Source organism: Excalfactoria chinensis, chromosome 6 (genome assembly GCF_039878825.1).
Source record: "Excalfactoria chinensis isolate bCotChi1 chromosome 6, bCotChi1.hap2, whole genome shotgun sequence".
NCBI lineage: Eukaryota > Metazoa > Chordata > Aves > Galliformes > Phasianidae > Excalfactoria > Excalfactoria chinensis.
Genome location: NC_092830.1, coordinates 33,734,729 through 33,753,177, shown reverse-complemented (window position 1 = coordinate 33,753,177; position 18,449 = coordinate 33,734,729). Strand labels below are relative to the sequence as shown.

General features: G+C 39.7%; 1 protein-coding gene across 4 annotated transcripts in view; it reads left to right on the top strand.

Moving 5' to 3' along the window:
• The window catches only part of ATE1 (arginyltransferase 1), a 60,928-nt gene that overhangs the window by 39,299 nt on the left and 3,180 nt on the right, over window positions 1-18,449 (top strand). For all 4 annotated transcript variants that reach the window (XM_072340478.1, XM_072340477.1, XM_072340476.1 and 1 more), the window contains exon 11: window positions 7,214-7,334. In XM_072340478.1, the coding sequence (XP_072196579.1) occupies window positions 7,214-7,334 (121 nt within the window). The remainder of the gene's footprint in view (window positions 1-7,213; window positions 7,335-18,449) is intronic.

Here is an 18,449-nt window from a genome sequence, read left to right as displayed (position 1 = left end):
CAAAAATTCAATGCATCAATCTGTCTGGACGTATTTTCTGTGTTACCTTATGCTTGTTCGGTGTTCCTGTATTTGGATTCCTTCCCGTTTCTTATGTTTAGCTCAGCTCTGGAGAGGCTCCTGAGCATTGAGGATATTAGAAGTATTAGTTTAGTGTTTCTTGTGGCAATGAATGGAGCTCTGATCTGTATGTTTTGGTGACAAAACATACTTTTTGGCGGTGATGGTTTGTTTCCCCTTGAGACTGCTCCATTGTTATCAAGGATGGTTCAGTTCAGATGTTGGCTTACAGGTGTTGAGATGGGCACAAAGTGAGACCCGAAAGGTGCTCCTGGGAAGCACAAAGAACTTTGTGCACAGATGCTCCCCTCTCAGCAAACAAAGCAGCCTTGTTTAACAAACACTTGACAAGCTCAGCTGACCTAAAGTTAGAATGCTTATTTCAGGAATGGAAACTTACAGTGAAAATAAACATTTTTATGGGCAACAGAAGAAAGCTCTTTTAAAGTGTACTTCTTTGATGGTCCGGATTTTTGTACAGATACCTTTTTGTCTTTAGTGTTACTTACTGTTAAGTTCTAACACATGGTTGGAATACTTTGGCAAAGCAAACCTTCCCATTTTATTCCTTCGTGGATGGAAAGGCAATGTGACAATGCCTGACAGTGATGTGTCATTCCTGATAAAGAGTTGTGGGCACTTAAACGCTGAGATTTAATTCTTTTTTCTTCAGTTTTAGTATAATTTACATCTTTTTGTGTGCAGTATAAATGCGTTAGTTTGATTTTTTTTCACAATGTCATTTAGCCAATATCCGAGTGATTTTAAAGTGTTAATATGTAGATTCTGTTGGAATACCTAAGAAAGCAGCTGTCCCAGATATTGCGTGTGCTTCAGTGTAGAATAGTAAAAGGTGAAGTATTTGTCTCTTATTGGGTTATTCTTTCTACTGGTGATGCTTCAAAAACTTACCAAGTGTAACATACATAAATAGAAAGCTCCGAAGTTTTAAAGAACCATTTCCAGTTCTGGCGTATCCATTCAGAGTATTATTTCTTCTTCTTAAATGCATGCAAGCAAGTAGAAGTTAAAGCTGGAGTACCAGTTCTTAAAGTTATATTGCTTTTCAATGTGATGTAGTTGCACGAGCGCTGAAAATGCTTTTTAAATTCCTGCTTTATGTGCATAGAATAGCTTAATTTAAAGCCAGCTTCCCTTATCTGAATTCTTAACTGGGAGTGTATTTCAGCTCCTTTGAATATCGGCGATTCACAATTTTGAAGAGCTGTCAGTTAGGCCCCTTATTTATTATGTCGTCGAATACCGCACAGAATGAGTCAGTAGCTGGGCATGGAGGTGAAATATGGAATGACTCAGTGCAAGGCGACCAGCAGGCACAGACTTTCCTGGGCACGCCTTGTTTTCTTGCCCGTGGAGCCTTGTCTGGAGAGAATTTTGCCAAGTTCTGTGCATTTCTGGCTGAGCTTTTGGAAACCCCATTAAAGGCAGAAACAGAGATTTGGGAAAGTCTTGTACAGAGGCATTATTCCCATTGACGATGTGAGTTTGGCCAGCGATTAAAAAGCAGAGGTGAGGCTGTGATGGGTGTAGGAGGTAATGCAGAGTGGATCTTATGAACCACTGAGGGGCTTTGGGGTGGGTGGGTGGGTATGGAAGGTTGGGTCCAGAGCTGGAAGAAGAGAAACCTGTCTGAGGAGAGCAGTTTGAGGGATGTTGGGAAAGACGGGGAAGGCTTGGAGCTGCTGAGCATAAGTGAATGCCAGGGAAAACAGCAAAGGGCTTGGAGGTAACCACAGAACCAGCAGCTATAATGAGGAGTTGGGTTTGAGGCCAGACATAAGGGTAAAACACACTCTAAAGGGTTAGATTTGGAGAAATTCTTGGGCAGGAGGTACTGGGAGACTCTGCTCCCAACAGCAGGAAGGTGCTTTTGCAGGCATAGGGGCTGCAGCAAGGTAAGCTGCAGAGCAATGTGTGTGCTGAAAAGTGAAAACTGGTCTTGTTGGAGAATATACACGCTCTTCTCTCGTGTCGTCCTTCAGAGTTGTTAAGGGTCTTATTGGTAAAGAAAGAGAATGGAGTTGAAGTGAATCATGAGGGTAAGGTTTGGGGCTTAGTCTCTGCTTTTGCAAACGTCACAGAAGATTCCAAAGTTGATTTGCGTAGTTTTACTTCTTGGCACATCGTAATTCCATTCAGTGGTTTAAAAATGAGTAAGTGTTGTGCAGAAAGCCTTCACACGCACTTGTGTTGTACTGGTGAACGTTAGTGCAACACACACTAGGATGCTTCTGTCCTTTTGATTGTTTCACTTGATGGTAAATATAAGAAAATGTACGAAATAAAGTATTTAATAATTACAAGAAGTAACGTGAGCTCATGGCAGCTCTTTAAGGGAGTGATATAGGATCCCCATGATTGAAATACTCACCTTTTTCTTTTTTTTTGCCACTTCTCACAGCTGCCAAAATAAACTCCTTTTAAGATGGACTGAAGTCAGCATAGCTGGTGTGTTTCTAATGGAGCATTCCTCCTGAGGCCCTGGCTTGGGTTTTATCTCTTTGTCATAGCTTTTCCTAATCTCTTGTTCCAAGTTTATTGCTGGGGTCTCCTTAAGAATTTCTGCGGCAGAATTAAAGTAAAGCAGCTCCATCTCGGTAATCAGATGATTTGTGTTCTGACCACATATGAGCTTAGCTTCTTTTCTTTTTCTTTCCATTGGTTTCCCATAAATTTTCTCTTTAACCATGCTACTTTTTCTAGGATTCTTTAGTATCAACATCTCATATCTTTGTATGCCAAAGACCAGGATTCTACGAAATGCTATTATTCATGTAGATAAAATGTAAGCAGTGTAGGTGAGCAACTCCTCTGAGTTTCTGCGTGAGATGCATTGGAAAGAATAGAACTAAAGGGGTGAGAATCAGCACGTCTTTTAGAGCAGGAAGGAGAACACAATGGGGAGATTCGGGTTGGATGTTAGGAGAAATTTCTTCTCTGAAAGAGTGGTCAGGCTCTTGAATGGGCTGCCCAGGGAGGTGGTGGAGTCACTGGCCCTGGAGGCGTTCAAGAAACATCTAGATGTTGTACTGAGAGATGTGGTTTAGTGGGGAGATCACAGTATCACAGTATTGTGTGAGTTGGAAGGGACCTTAGAGATCATCGAGTCCAACTCCCGGGATTCGAGCCTTTCTGTGTAGCAGAGCAGCATTTCTACCACTTGAAATATTGAGATACTGGTGGTAGGGTGGATGTTTGGACTGGATGCTCTTGGAGGTCTTTTCTAACCTTGGTGATTCGGTGAATAATTCCCTTACACGTTGTTCACTTCTCAAAAGCAGTGTGAGATTTATGGGCTACAAGGTCAGTTGTGTTTAATATGAATAATATGGTTTGGGGATTACAGCATGTTGATCTTTGATAGCAAAGGTAGCCAAGCTTCCAAGAGTATCCAGTTGGGCCCTGAAAGCTCTGATTGCATAATGAATGTCGAGTTTAGATAAAATCACTCATGTTTTTGTTACTCAAGTGTCCGGCAAGCATTTGCACAAGCAACTGTGGCTTCTGTGGTTAAGTCCAAATTGTTATTTATTCGACAAATTATCCACAATCCGTACATTTGCTCAATGAACTCCTTTTAGAGATACACTTCCTTGTAAGTGAGATACTTCTGATGCTAAATCTGAAGCATTCAACCATCTTTAATATTAGTAAAATAAAGTTTGGTTCTTCATTCTGCGTGTATGAATCTCGAGGGTTTGTTTGTTTGTGATGTGGGAGAGAAGTGGATTCAGATGTCCAGCTCAGTCCTGCTGGCTGTGAAAGCAAAGCGTTGGGGTTACACTTCTGGGGTCAGCAGGGACCTTTTCTGTTTGTGGAATGAAGTCAGGGAGCAAGGGTCTGCTGGAGTACTGAGCTGCTGGGATTCCAGTGGGGTTGTCTTTCAGTGGGAGGACTGAATTTAATAAAGCTGATGCACTCTTTCTCGTGTTGTGCTGCTTAGCTCTAACGGATCGCTGTTGATGGCTTGGAATTATTTTGTTTGCGTAGTCTGAGAGCTTTGTTTTAAGCAGCTGGCTGGAAATGGAGATGAAGGCAGTCTTAATTCACTTTTAATAAAAGATCAATGGGTTTATTGTGAAGAAATAGGATACAGATGTAAACTGCACTTGATAAAAGAATTAAATGTGTGTTTAACCTTCCCTTTTTGTTTTTTCAGTGCTACTGGTGCTTGACCTTTTTTTGTTTTCCAGGCTATTCTCTTTCTTGGTAGTTTTACGTTTTAAGTTCTACTTAGACTACAAAAACAAACTCTGCTGATGTTTTTCCATCTCAAATGCTTACCAGATCCCTCAGATTTTACCAAATATTCAAGAAGTAATCTCCAGGCTTAAGTCTCATTAAAACCTTTGCCCTTCCTGTGGGACAAAAGTTCAGAGAAGTTCTGGTCAATTTTGATGTGGAAACTGTAAAACAAAAAATATCACGGTGTGAAGTATTAATTTAGGCTTGGCAGCTTCGCTGTAAAATGTGTTTCCAGAAGTTTCCAATTACAATGCAGCATATCTAATAGTACGATGGGGAAAGCACCTTAAAGGGGTTTTTTTTCTCTATATGAGGGAAGATGCTGCAGACTTCTTAGCCCTTAGAAATAACCCATTTGATTTAGTAGTTTCTGTGGATTGCCTTTTTAATTATGTCGGTATAAAGAGAGCGCCAACACTTGACTGGGAAACCCACCCTTGTGTGTCCCTGGGTTCCCACTTCCTCTGCTGAATGATTCATGGGATGTGGGTTTAGCTGGTAGAGGAAATAAAATACCTCTAAGGGAGGAAAAAACTCTTACCTCTATCATGCTTGTTAAAACTGTTTGCAAACAAACAAGGATACTGAAGAGCATCAATGGTTGGTTTAACTTATGGCTCCGACTCTGTTTTATGTCTCTGGTTGGTGAGACCTCTCTGTGTCATCGCTTCCGTTTCTCTCATCTTCAGGGAAACTTATTTACTCAATTCTAAATTTGAAGGAAGAAGAAACCTCAGAACTGTTTACTCATATTTGCCTCCTAAATTAAGTATTATGACCCCTCCCAAGTAAATACTGAATTTACAGGGGTGGATTTGGGGGTTGGAACTAGCTGGCACTGCTGGAATGTACCACCCACCTCTCGCTGGGCTCACATCTGCTGCTTGGTCTCCATACACATTTGGCAAGCGTCGATGAATGTCAGTGGGTGCCTTTTTCTCACGTTTAGGAATTCAGTTCCACACCTTTGCTCCTTACACACTTCTGTGTCAGGTGTCATTGTGTCAGACTGCATCTCTGGTGCCATCTGTCAATCACTGCCATACCACCACCATCCACCTCTGGCACTGTGGGCCAAGGTAATAAAATGGACATTACATCTGGATCAGCCCTCATATTTTGCTGTCTAGGGGCAAGATCTTGTAGGACAGTAAGTCATCTGTGTATGTAGGAGCCTATCTGTGCTTGCAGGAGAGGCATCCCTGTCACCCTGTGCTTGTGCTTTCATAGCTGTTCTGAGAGATGCCTCTTTGGCCAGAGGCAGAAATAGCCAGCTGAGAAAATGTCTTTAAGTCCACAAGTAACTATGCTTAATTGGTTTTGCCTGTTAATGAAAAGGAATACTTTTTCCCTAAACCTTAACTTGTTTAATCTGAGTAATAGTAACTAAACACTCTTTAGGCACTGCATTCCCATCCCTTCCAACTGTTTAGATAGTTGAACAGTTCAATGCCAGTTCTGTTCTTCAGGTTTAGAGAATTTCCTAATGCCGTGAAGTTGAAGTTCCTCTGTGGAACTGAAGGAATATTGTTTTCACTTCAGATGGAAATGAGAACAAAATTATTCTTTTATTCACGTGGACAGTTGTGACTTCCATCAGACATAACATTTGTATTTCTGACTCGAGCATTTAAACTTGATAGGACATACATCATGAAAGAGTTCATTCTTTTGCTCAAAATATTGTCAGGAGTTGAACAGAAAGAGAATTAAAAGAAGCTGGAATCTCTGTAAACATCCAGACAACGGCCTCCAAAGCCACGTGTTGTTGCACTGGGGTGCACCTATAAAAGAACAGCAGAGCTTGTGGATGTGACTTATTACAGAATGACGTTCATCGATGTTGAAAAAAATCAACTATTCATCTTCAGTACTTGGCAAAAACATGAGTTTTTCTTTACAAAATCATCACCATCGTGAGCTATTTAATTCAAACAAAGAACTCTAAATTGCATTGAGGGCACCATGATGAAATCCTTAGATGTTTGCAATCTCTTTACTGTATATCTGTTTTTCCAAGCTGATTTATGTAGTGAATGTCCAGTTTGAAAATTAATTAAACGTTGCCTCCATGTGGCTATGGGGACTGGGAGTAAATGGATTAAATGAGTAATGGCTCAAAGATAGATCTTTGTTTTAAGTTACAGGCCAATGAATAATGTTACTTATAATAACTTTAAAAAAAGATTTGATTAGGTTGTTGTTGCTGAGGTGGTGATTTTCTGTGTAGCAGAAGGGAAAATAAATATCCCTGTTTAGTTTTGGGTATGTCTGCAAATAATATCTTTTAAGTAAATCAAATACAATAGTGGAATTTCATCATGATTACCCGTAAGCTATTCCAGGAAGAATTCTGTGCACTGAAAAAGACAGTATTGCTATTTAATGGGCAATGAGCAAAATGCTCTATCACTAATGCAGTAAAAATAAAATCCCACTTACTGTGTTCGTTTTCTATTAAAAGGGTCTTTTCTTTTTGTCACTGTTACTTTGTGAGAATGAAGAACATTTGAGACAAGCTGCCTTCTGAGGTGCTGAGTTTTTTAGTGTCAGCACCAGCTCAACAGATCGCTGGAGGATAACTTAAACACAGATTTTCAGTAAGGAGAGCCAAAATTGCTCGAGTTCATCTTGGATAACATAAAATATACTGCGTTAATTTTACTTTATATTTTTTTTCAAGTGCTGAGGTTAAGTCGGTATTCCTGAGCTAATGCAGAAATTACTGCAGGAATAAGCTTGTGTTTACAGTGAAGCTGTTTCTTACTCAGTTTGTTTAGGTTAGATTAAAACTATTCCTTTCTCATAAGGAAGTCTGGAAACATGTAGCCAAACTGTATGTGTGCAACTGATCTGACTCTTCTTTTTCTCCTTTCCCCCCTTGTAGGGTCAGTATAGACCCTCTGACTTGTTGTGTCCGGAGACGTATGTGTGGACGCCCATTGAGCAATGTCTCCCGCTGCTCGAGCTTTCCAAATACTCTCGTTTCAACCAGGATGCAAAAGCAGGTAAGGTCACAAGTAATGATAAATGATGTAAATTGTCTCTCTTGTGTTTATTGCATATTGGTATCATTTGCTTCTGAAAAGCTGCAGAAATGTTGCCTTTAAGGGGGAAGAAAGTCTAAAATTCACAGCTATTCCTGCAAGCGTTAGTGAGTAGATTGTTTTCTCTCTGGACATATGCAGCATGAGTTTTAAATACATTCTGTTTTACAGGTAGTACGTAGTTCAGAATTGATGTATTTTGATGTTTTTTCAGGTAATTTTGTATGCTACTTTGTGAACAAAAATGAATATTTATTCCTTTCTTAGATTCTAGGCTGATGAGCGCGTAAAGAGGTAAAGTTAGAATCAGTGAAGGAAAGTGAAGTGCAAAGGCATCAGGTGTAAAGAAACAAACTGCTAATTTAGCTTTTCAATCTAGCTGAGATTGGGAAGAACACAACAGTAGAAACACCTTAAGCATCTTAAATTACATGGATCATAAGTCGTACATTCTGTAAAATAAATACTTATTGACTTGCATTGAATGGTCAAAAATATTTTAAAAACATCAGGTCAGATACACTGCTCGATATGGACACTGATTTAAAAGTTTGAATAGAATGTACATGGGGTGTACTATACAAATAGAGAATGACTGCAGGCAGCCGTGTGGTGTGGTGGGAAAAAGCCTTGGGTTGTTGGTTGGATGCGCTTTGGAAAAAAAACATAGCCATCAGAAAGCTCTGTTGTTTAAGGTATGTCTGTCCTCATTAACCAGATATGTCATTAGATTGGTGAAAGGAAATAGGAAATAAAATGAGAGGTAAAACGAAGAACGGTTTTGGAGGCCAGAGGTGTTTGAGAGATTTTTGTTATGCAGGAGGAAAAGAAGTGTATTCATTTAAGCCCAGGATTGACAACTAAATGACTCTGCCTTCGACGGTGTTAACCCCATGTAAGCAAAGGGGCATCATCTTCTCAGTTCTGTGGAATTCCTGTGGGATACCATGCTTTTTGGAAGCGGTGGGGTATAAAACATCACATCGTTTTCAGCACAAAATACCTCACTGCAGACATTACTGGAGCTGTGACTTACATCCCGTGGTTAAAGGAAATTAAAACATAGCTACGTGTTGAAGTGTATTAGGCCTGCTGAGAGCTTATAGCCATTTGAGGTTTAAAGATTTGCTAGCTGTAAGGAAGCTATTTCTCAACAGCAGAATCAGTTTCCTACTCCTTTTCTTTCCTCTCTACAATAGTCAGCAATATGAGTTTAATTAAGTTGCAGCAAATTACAAAATGAGCAATAGAAACGATGATTTGCCTTATTCCTTGCGAATAGCTTTCTATAACGCAGCCCTCAGTTATGTCAGTTATGTAGGTCATGATTTATCAGCATTGGGACTTCCTACTTATAAACTGAGGGTGATAACCAGACCCAGTAAACAACTGGGAGGAATGGTGTGGCTTACATTGTTGCCCGAGGCGATAAAACAGTCACTGCAAATGGTCATCTTTTAATATGGCCCGTAATGCCAGAAGATTTCTGAAGCATTACCTCACACCAGTTTGTTCGTCATATTTGGCAATTTTCTAACTCCTTTTCCCTCCCATAATAAAAAGAAAAGATAGCTAATAAATGTGCTAGATGCGGGTTATGAAAGTGCTACTTCAGGAAAGAGCGCTGCACGCTCTGACCTGCCAATTCTCTGCGATGGGAGGAGGGCTGCTGAGTATTCATACCCATTACCCCACAGAGCTCTTTGCTATCATCAGGTATTTGTTTTCTTTTCTGGAAAAAAAAGCCTGAAATAGTCGCAAAAAATAATAGCAAAAATTTTCTGAAGGATCAGGAAATGGAGGATTGTGTCTGTTTTACATTATTTGGTTGTCCCGTGCTTCAGTGTTTTCAAATGGTTTTGAAGTATTATTTTCCCTGCCCCTGTCTGACGTCTAGTACTTTTGTTAATAGTTGGAGAATGAAAAGAGGAGAGGCGAACTGAACAAAGCTGTTAACTCTTTATACCTCAGAGATGAGCCTAGAAAAGTGTCTAGCAGTTAATAACTGAATAAAGCAACCACGGGCACTGTAAGAAATCACCTTTTCATTACTTAGGGTGGCAAATCATGGGCACCCAACAGCTGAAGTAGATCCAGCTCTTGACGTCTGGCCAGTGTGCTGAGATTCAGCCTTACTTAACCTGAAAACACTCCAGTCGTACAGAGAAAACGATGAGTTGTGCCAGCAAACTCTCTGACTTTATATTTTAATAAACCATGCTGGTTAGCCTCTTCACGTGCAGTTCCTAGCTTGTGTTGGAAAACACCATTGACTTTAGGGGGGAAAGGAAAATGCATAGCAAAGCACAGTGCACAGCGTTGGCAGTTAAAAGGTCATTCCTTGGTCAAATGTTCTTGCTTTTCTAAATTACCAATTTTACCTAGATCGCACAAGCCTTACGTTGAATAGGCTTGGCATCCTCTTATATATGAAATAGGTTTGTTAAGATTCTGATGTGTTTATTATTAAGCAGCAACCAGTTATTTACATACAAATAAATCAGCAGTTAGTGAGGCAGGGCAGTAATTGAGGACTTGGATGGTGATGAGCTCTGAAAAATAGAGGCTATGCTAAACTGCGTTTTCTTGAGGTGATTTACAGGCTATGTGCTCCTGCTTTGTAAGGATGAAATATATATGGAACAGAGCTGCCAAAACTGATGGAATTGTACTGAAGGAAGTAGAAATGAATTAAAGATAACTCTGCAGGGAAGCACTTGTCTGTGACTTGGACAATACATTGGAAGTAGTGTCCAAACTTCAGCCACATGATAGTGTGGTGCTAAAATATTTGTGGCCATGGTCAGCCTTTCATGCAAGTCCACTGGTCTTGGTCCATCTGGTTCATGCAGAACTGGTCTTCAGGGTTTTACTTCACTGATACTTTCACTAACAGTGATGCCAATGAAATAAGTACAGTATGAGAAGTATTACAAGTAATTTACTTGGTATCTCAACATACTTTTATCCTTCTGCTTCCCGTTTTTCTCAATCTAACCCACTGACGTCCTCTTTTCAAACATCTGTTGAGGATTTCGGTTTGTTGTGCCTGAGACAAGATTGTGAGAATAGTTTTTGTGGAGTAAAATCTTCACGATAATTTGCTTTGGGGATGGTAATTAGATTACTGAGAAACTGCAAATCTGTCTTCCTATCACCACTAGTCTGTCAACACCTTCAAGAAGCAACTCCAGATAAGGATACATCCAGTTGCGGTGTAATATAGTGGTTTGAAAGCCCTTCAGCATGTCATGTAACTTGGGGGGAGTGTGTGCAAACTGCTGTAAGCAGGGTGGTTTGTTTGTTGCTTTTCTTCACACAAGTGAAAGGCAGTATTTGATCAGGGTCGATGGACATTGTCCACAGAAGTCACAGTTGTAATCTGCTTCCCATCCTCAATGTCCAATACTTGGAGCAAAGGCTGAGTTCACTAGAAAAATCTGTTGCAACTATTTCAGTAACCTGGATTTCCAGTGCCAACATTCAACACGTCTCATTTACAGTTTAGCTACTATTCTTTGCTAAGAAAAAGGACTTGTTTCAAACATGTTTTGCATTTATTACATCCATGAACATGGAGTCTTTCTTTGCTGGTTGTTCACTTCTGATGGCTCTGGTCATTAGTAAAGTAATGTATCAGAATAGTGTCACATCTTTGAATCTGATCAGCTGAATTAATACAAATGCCACTATGCATTCATGTTCATAAGCTTCGTGTAGCACAGGTTAATGATCATAGTGGATCGGTGCATTCAAGTTCTTGAGATTATGAAAATGTGGTCACAAAGATTTCACAGATGGAGAACTTTGAGCCAGTTGTTTAGAGCTGTGCCATCATCTGATTCCTGGAGAAATCGCTGGTCTCCTCAAAACAGCATCTGTTAAAGTTACGGTGTGGAGAGTTTTGAAAACATTTTAGTAAATTCTCTCAGATTAATAACTAAATCATTTCCAGTAACTAACTCTTCGCTTTCTTACAATAGCAATAGGCGGTGTAGACAGTGCCAGTGAGGTGTAGACAGTGCCAGTGAGGTGTAGACAGTGCCAGTGAGGTGTAGACAGTGCCAGTGAGGTGTAGACAGTGCCAGTGAGGTGTAGACAGTGCCAGTGAGGTATAGCCAGGCAAATTTTCACTCATTTTTTATTATACTTGGATTAAATTGAAATGACTGGCATGGGATTTTGGTCTAATATGTAAAAATACACTCAAATACTCCAGTGATTCTGTAATAAAAAGGTAACAAACTTTGTTCAGTTGGTTAATTTGTGGTACTAAGCAGCTGGCGCTGCAGCTTTGAAAATGGTATGGAACCACTGATGCATCAGAAGCAGTGCATGAATTGGACTAAGCATTGGAAGTTAGAGTGAATCATCAACTCCGGAGTATCACAAAACAACTGCCAAGAAAGAAAGGACTTAAGATTGTAACTTGAAGTACAATCACAATATGAACTCCATTTAGCGTTGTTAGCAAATCTCAAAGTTTGGTAAATATTTGTTTAAAAGTCAGTATTTAATGTTATGTTAAATGTGTCTGCATCTGACATTGATCGAGTAAACCAACCCTCCTCAGGAAGCACCATCATCTGACTTCCAGCACCACTCATGAACATAAGCTTTCACCCAAAGTTACCATCGTAAAGATTGTAATAGACAAGTGTGTATTTTGAAATCATGTGATTTTTGAGGACTTTGCCAGCATGTCCTTATTTTTCATGCATATACATAGAAATGATGAACCTTGGTTGCATGCGTGTTTGCTTGTGCTGTGGTACCGTTATCCCGGCCTTGCACGTGGAGCTGCTTGGGAACATAATTGATTCCACGTTGTAATTAATTTAGCCAGTAAATGGATTGCTGGAATCTGATTTCCTTAGCTGATAAGCTGCTGCCAATTGCTTCAGTTCTGCCTGTTTCATGGAAAAACTCGTGTCTGTATTTCTGTGCTTAACTCTTGTCAAGCAATTGACAAGGCAGGCTTAATGAGGACCTTTCCTTGCCCTTCCTTTGAGAAGTCCTCTTATCACTCCCTGCCATTTTCACTTGAATACAATTCAAATATTCTAATAAGCAGTTTTTAACAATTCCACCTTTCCAAATGTTTTCCTGTTCCCATCCTGTTGTTTGCAGCTGTGATTCTCAAATGCATAATCCTGTAACTCTTCCTCTAGGAGATGAGGTTGAAGTGAGGTGGGAGTTGACCTCTTCTCCCAAGTAACAGCAAGGGCTTGGGGATCTTAGAGATCTTTTCCAGCCTGAATGATTCTATGATTCTGTCTTTTGTATTGTCTTAATTCCTTTGCTTTTGCTGTCATTGCAAGCTTGACAGCTCAGTATTCCATTTTGATGGGGGGTCTGGAGGCATCATTAAAACCTGTCATTAAAAGTCTTTGGAAGTCTGGCTGGAAATGGTCAGCTCTGCAGCTGGAAGGGAAGCCTTCATATGAAGGTCTGAAGTCTTCAGTCATCAGCTGGCTCAGGGTCAGTCCCATGGGAAGATTTTGCTTCAGAAAAAGAAAATAAAGCTGTCAGAATGTTTTATTCTTGCACAAATATGTTGAAAGTAAGTATATGGGAAAAATATTTATAAAGCAGACTGGAAGAAAACAACGTGCTGGATTGCTGAAATTCATTGCCGTGGGTCTAATATTTCTGTCTCAGCCACAAGCAAGTTTTTAGCTCCATGGAAGCAAGTTCACAATCCAGAGTCACGATGGCCTGTTAAAATCACGCAGTGTGTTTTCTGGTTTTTATTGTGCAACACAGAATAACTCAGATATGTATGAAATGAGGCAACAACTCTGCTTCTGCGTTGTCAGCCCTTGTAAAATTGATTTGACCTTAAAAATGAAGTCTAAAACACATTAATGTGTCATAAATGTAAGCTAGATTTGCAACGCTTGGAAGTTGCTGAAGCTCATATAATTGGCATGACAGTCATGATTTGCTCTCATTAAGGACACTCTGGCCTTTTAGGCACTGGTCATGATACAAAACTTGGACTGACTAGCATTGTTTTGTAGTAAGAATATTACCACTTAAAGTAGAGTTGAGTATTTGGCTTTTCTTGGTCACTTGTACTGGTTTACAAGATACTTTAGTTAACTGTTGAAATGAAAATGCAGCTTATGTAGTGATTTTTGTCTTTAAAATCTGCAGTGAGTTGAGGAATACAATCTTATGCAAAATACATTCAGGAAATAGATGGAATAATCTGTTTGAGACGTCAGTTTATTTAGTAGCTTTAAATTTCTACTTGACTTAGTAACAAGGTATTATGCATTTTTAAAGAAAAATATTGATTCATGTTTTGCATAAGGAATGATGACACATTTCCTTTGCCCCAAATATAAGATGCTTGTTTAGCAGTTTCCATCGCTTATCTTTCCAAGGCGCATCCCTAACTTCTCTAACTTCAGTTCTTGATTGCGTGTTAATGTGCCTCTCCCAGCAGTACCTCAGCTGCTTTCTGTACCCACTACAGTTCTTCTAGGCTTGATATGCATGGTACATTTCAACAGTGCATAATTAAAAGGTGCCTGCACGACCAAACGTGGTATTTGAAACAGCCCAGAAACATACTGGGTATGCACTTAATATTCTTAATTGTCACTTCACGTTCTGATTTCTTGAATCCAAAGCAGTCAGGAGTTGTGTTGTGTTCAGAGATACAACTCCAAAAGAATTGTGTAGCTCATTCTGCCTTCTGGAAGAGCATCCACAAGTGAAATAATCTCTCTGCTGTCATGCCATCTTTAGGATTATATTCCATTTCACATAGTTTTAGCATCTTGACTTTGAGGACAAACTGGATATTGCTATAGGGAGGTGTTTCAGTGTCATTTAACTGACATTTTCCCTGGTACTACTAGATCTGTTTGCATTGCATCCCTGAAAAGCAAATCCTTGGAGAATTATCCCTACCGTTTAAATCTATCCATTTTGTAGGTAGCTCTCCATCGTGATGTTTCACAATAATAAACTGAAGCAGATTAGAATAATCAAATTTTATGAGAGCTCAGAAATTCCCTTAAGATTTTATACTTGCTGTTTTATGTGCCTCCTCCTCAAATGCTTCCAGAACAGCAGGCCATGCTCAGATTTGGGCACTGCAAATATAGACAATATATTTAAAGGATTGTATTTGCACGTAAGCAGAAGATTTGCAGGTTGTTGTGAATTATGGCTGAAAACCTGTGAATCACTGTATGCTCAGGAAAGGTTTTCCATTTGCCCCCTATTCATGTTTACTACTAGAATAATAAGAGTCAAAACACAATGAGTTATTGTTTCCGCATGGCACAGCAGGGTTAGCAGATTCTGAATGCATTTGTCAAGTGATTAGTCTGCTTGTTTCTAAAAGCTGAATTGCAGATCATAAACCAGTTGAGTGATTTCAGGCACAAAGCCCAAAAACCGTCGTGTTTGTGAGGGATCTTCAAGAGTTGCCCTCATTCTACTTTTAAGATTATAATTCTTCTGTTGCTTTTTTTTTTTCCTATAAGAATCATTGATAATATTTAGGTAAGAACTTTTTTTTCCCCCTTAGAAACCTCCTATTTTTGAAAAGCAATTTCAGAAGTTTTTTTTTCTTGTTTTCAGCGAAGAGTTGGCTGATGGAAAATATCCTGACCATTTCACTGTAATGGCTTTTTGACTTGTGCTTCCTGGTTTTCATTAGGAATTCTGTTCTTATTTTCATCTCAGTTGGTATTTGTATACCCCAAGGCAAACCGCGCTTTCTTAATATGTGAATGTAGTATGAAAGAAGGAATATGCAAAAAAAAGTACAACATTTCAGTATACTGGTTTACATAATCATAGGATGGCCTGGGTTGAAAAGAGGACCACAATGGCCATTGAGTTTCAAACCCCCTGCTATGTGCAGGGTTGGCAACCACCAGACCAGGCTGCCCAGAGCCACATCCAGCCTGGCCTTGAAATGCCTCCAGGGATTCATAAATTGCTCATCTTCTCCTGTATATTGACTGCTTTCGTTTTGTGGATGATTTCCTATGCTTTGCTGGTTGAGGAAAAAATGAATAGTGGTTTAAGAGGGGTAAGAAGAGTTTTAAATCAATACATTATTCTTCTGATTGGGGTGGCTTAGCTTTCCAGTAATTTGTATCTCGTATCTTTCAGTTGTACATTTGAAAGCTTATTATTATTATTTTTTCCCTTTAGAGTCCTTTGTTTTGAAATATTTGGTGATGAATCATGACAAGGTCATGTAAGCAGATGTTACATTTGTTTTAAAACATTCTACAAGCCTGTATTATTTTTCAAACAGACGAACATTGCCGTGGCACACAGGGCAGAGAATGGATCTTTTGATGGCTTTTACACCAATTGAGGTGTCTGTGCTTTTGATGGTGAGTTTGTGTGCACAGTGAACTAAGAAATCCAGCCAAAATCTGCCAACACAGTACACGACCCAGTCATTCCTTAGACCACTCCTTGCTTATTCTTTTACTGGTAGGCAGGAAAGTATCTGATGCGTGTTGAGGAAATCCTTTGCTTCTTGTTACATTTAAAGAAGTCTTGTCAGGCACTTGCATGAGTTTTCCCCTATAGAAGTTCATTGTGACTTTTTGGCTTGCAGTGAGGTCATTTTTTGCTCAGACTTTTGTATCCCAGCACTGATCACATGGGGAATGGGTGTTGGATCTCAGCTGGTGTAATGTTAAATATAAAGCAACCTTTATTATGTACTGGGTAGCAGAAGAGATTTAATCTTAATTTCTTTTTTCCATAAGCAATATTGGAGCCCAATCTATTTATATTTTCTATTTAATTCTTGTAAATCCATCCTGCTTGGGCTTAAATTAAGAGTGAAGGGATTACTTGCCTGAATTCACATGATGTTACCTCCAGAGCATAAGCAACCGAAAGCTGATTAAACTTACAGGTTGGTGTTGTGGCAACAGAAGTTCCTATTCACCTTCTTTAAAAGCTTTGTCGTATGCTTGTAATGATTTCACTGACACATAACATTTCATGGAAAGATTTCCTGTTCAGATGGGCTTAAGTTGTATCTATCTATTTAATTATTCTTGAAGAAGGTCATTTTACCACTTAAGATTCTATTTTTGGCATCAGTGGAAAAACATTCACTTAAACCATTTTAAGGAATTTTGGCAACTGAGGACTCTGTCCTTCCTTTCAAAATGCATTCAGTGAATCAAGAATCAACGTTTATAGAGAAGCATAGATATACCCAGTCAGATACAGGTTTGTAGGATGAGACATATCTGGGCTTAAAGACTTTAGTTATTACCAAGTGTTTATGTATGTAGTTTGTGCTTTACATCAGTCCTTAAGTTCCAAGGAGTCTGCAGTGCTTGTATTTGGTGTTTTCCTGATTACTCAGGAGGGCCTTCTGCTGCCTGCAGGTAGTGCTCTATGGTTGTGTCACAGTCCAAGAAGGTTTGACCTGCAGCGTGGCTTGGCAAGCTCTGCTTCAGAAAGCACTTGGCTGCAGCGTTCAACAGATTTGCTAGAACCTGGGCAGTAATAACTGTTTAATACAGCTATAGAGCTAGTGCTAGCATGGGTCTGATTCCAAGGATAATGCACCAACTGTGCTTGATGTAATGAATAAAAGTAGACTAAGTGTGTAAAAATATATGCCGAACAACAAGAACGAAGTTCAGCTGAGCCAGTGAGGCTATAGGGGAATTCGAGGTACAGTAGCTTTTAGTTACTGTAAGAAATTGAAGCTGGGGCCAGGAACGCTTGCAAGCCAAAAGATGAACTCATCCAGAGTATCAGGCTTCAGAATTATTTAAAAGCAGTGAACATCAGCAGTGAGCAGCTCTGAAAGCGCTTTTGGCAGGAGATTCTTTATGAAGGCTTGGCAGAAATCCAGGTCAGGACACAAACTTATAGTCAGCCTAGAGGTGCAGTAAATATAAACTTTCCAATTGAAGAAGTTAAAATAACTTTATGGCTGTGTCACCTCCAGGAGTTAAAACTTGCGCATTTTTCCTTGGTGAACTTGGGGAAAGATGGAGAATGTGGTAGAAGAGGTGGTGGGACAAGGAGCCTGTTGGGATGTTGGGAAAGGTACTGGCAACACATCAAAAAACTGATGGGTTTCAAAGAAGGAGAGGGAGCCTCAGCGAAATGCTTTTGACTTTGGTGTTTTATCTAAAGCGATTGCCAGCCATAATTAGCAGAGAGTGCAATCTTAGCGAATACCGCTCAGATTTTCTTCCTTCAAACCACTTTTTTTTCCCCCTAGTTAAGCTTTAAGAAATACATTGTACTTTCTGTGTTAGGAATCAAAACACAGATAAAAGAAATGAAGTCATTCCCAACTTTGTAAAACAGACTTCATTAAGTTTCACATACTAAATTCAGGCAATCAGCAGAATGTTGGAGTTACTGTGGATGAATGGGGTAGTTCTTGAGAGTGCCTTGCTACAAAAAGCATTTAATGACCTCCTTTGTCTTTATTGAGGCAGAAAGAAGACCCAGAATGGAGCGTTAAGCTTTTCTATAGCAAGGGCTACATGTGAATAGAGATTTGCTTTAGAAATCAATCTGTATTCTTCCAGACTATTTATTCAGTTTACCTGCGGTGAGTTGGAAGGATACTTACATATGAAAAGCAGGTGAACTCTATTTTTCAGTCTTCAGTAAGTTTCAGGTATGTAAACTAAGGCAAGGTGACCAGTTTGCTTCCCAGAGCTGTTGCCTTACCCTCTGTGCTTTAGGTCTGTTGCCATTTGTGCAACTTGCTGTGAAAGTTGTCTCTTTTTGTTCCCTTCTAAATAAAGACAGATTTTGCCCATTAAGAAGCCACCAATTTCCACAGCAGTTGGTTTGATGTTGAGTTGGCTGGAGCTTGGTGTGGTGGTTACTATCCTCATCCAGTCAAGGGAGCATGAAATGTTTAAACTTGAACATGAACACACACAATATTATAACATGGGGTTGGCTCAGGGCACGGACCTGAGCAGATAGTTTATCACCTTATGCTTACCTGGCACAAAAGGCATGAAGCGTTTTGCTGTTTTTTACCCATTTCCCCTGTCAGGGAAAGGGAGTGCTTCAGGCTGGTGTGTTTTGTGG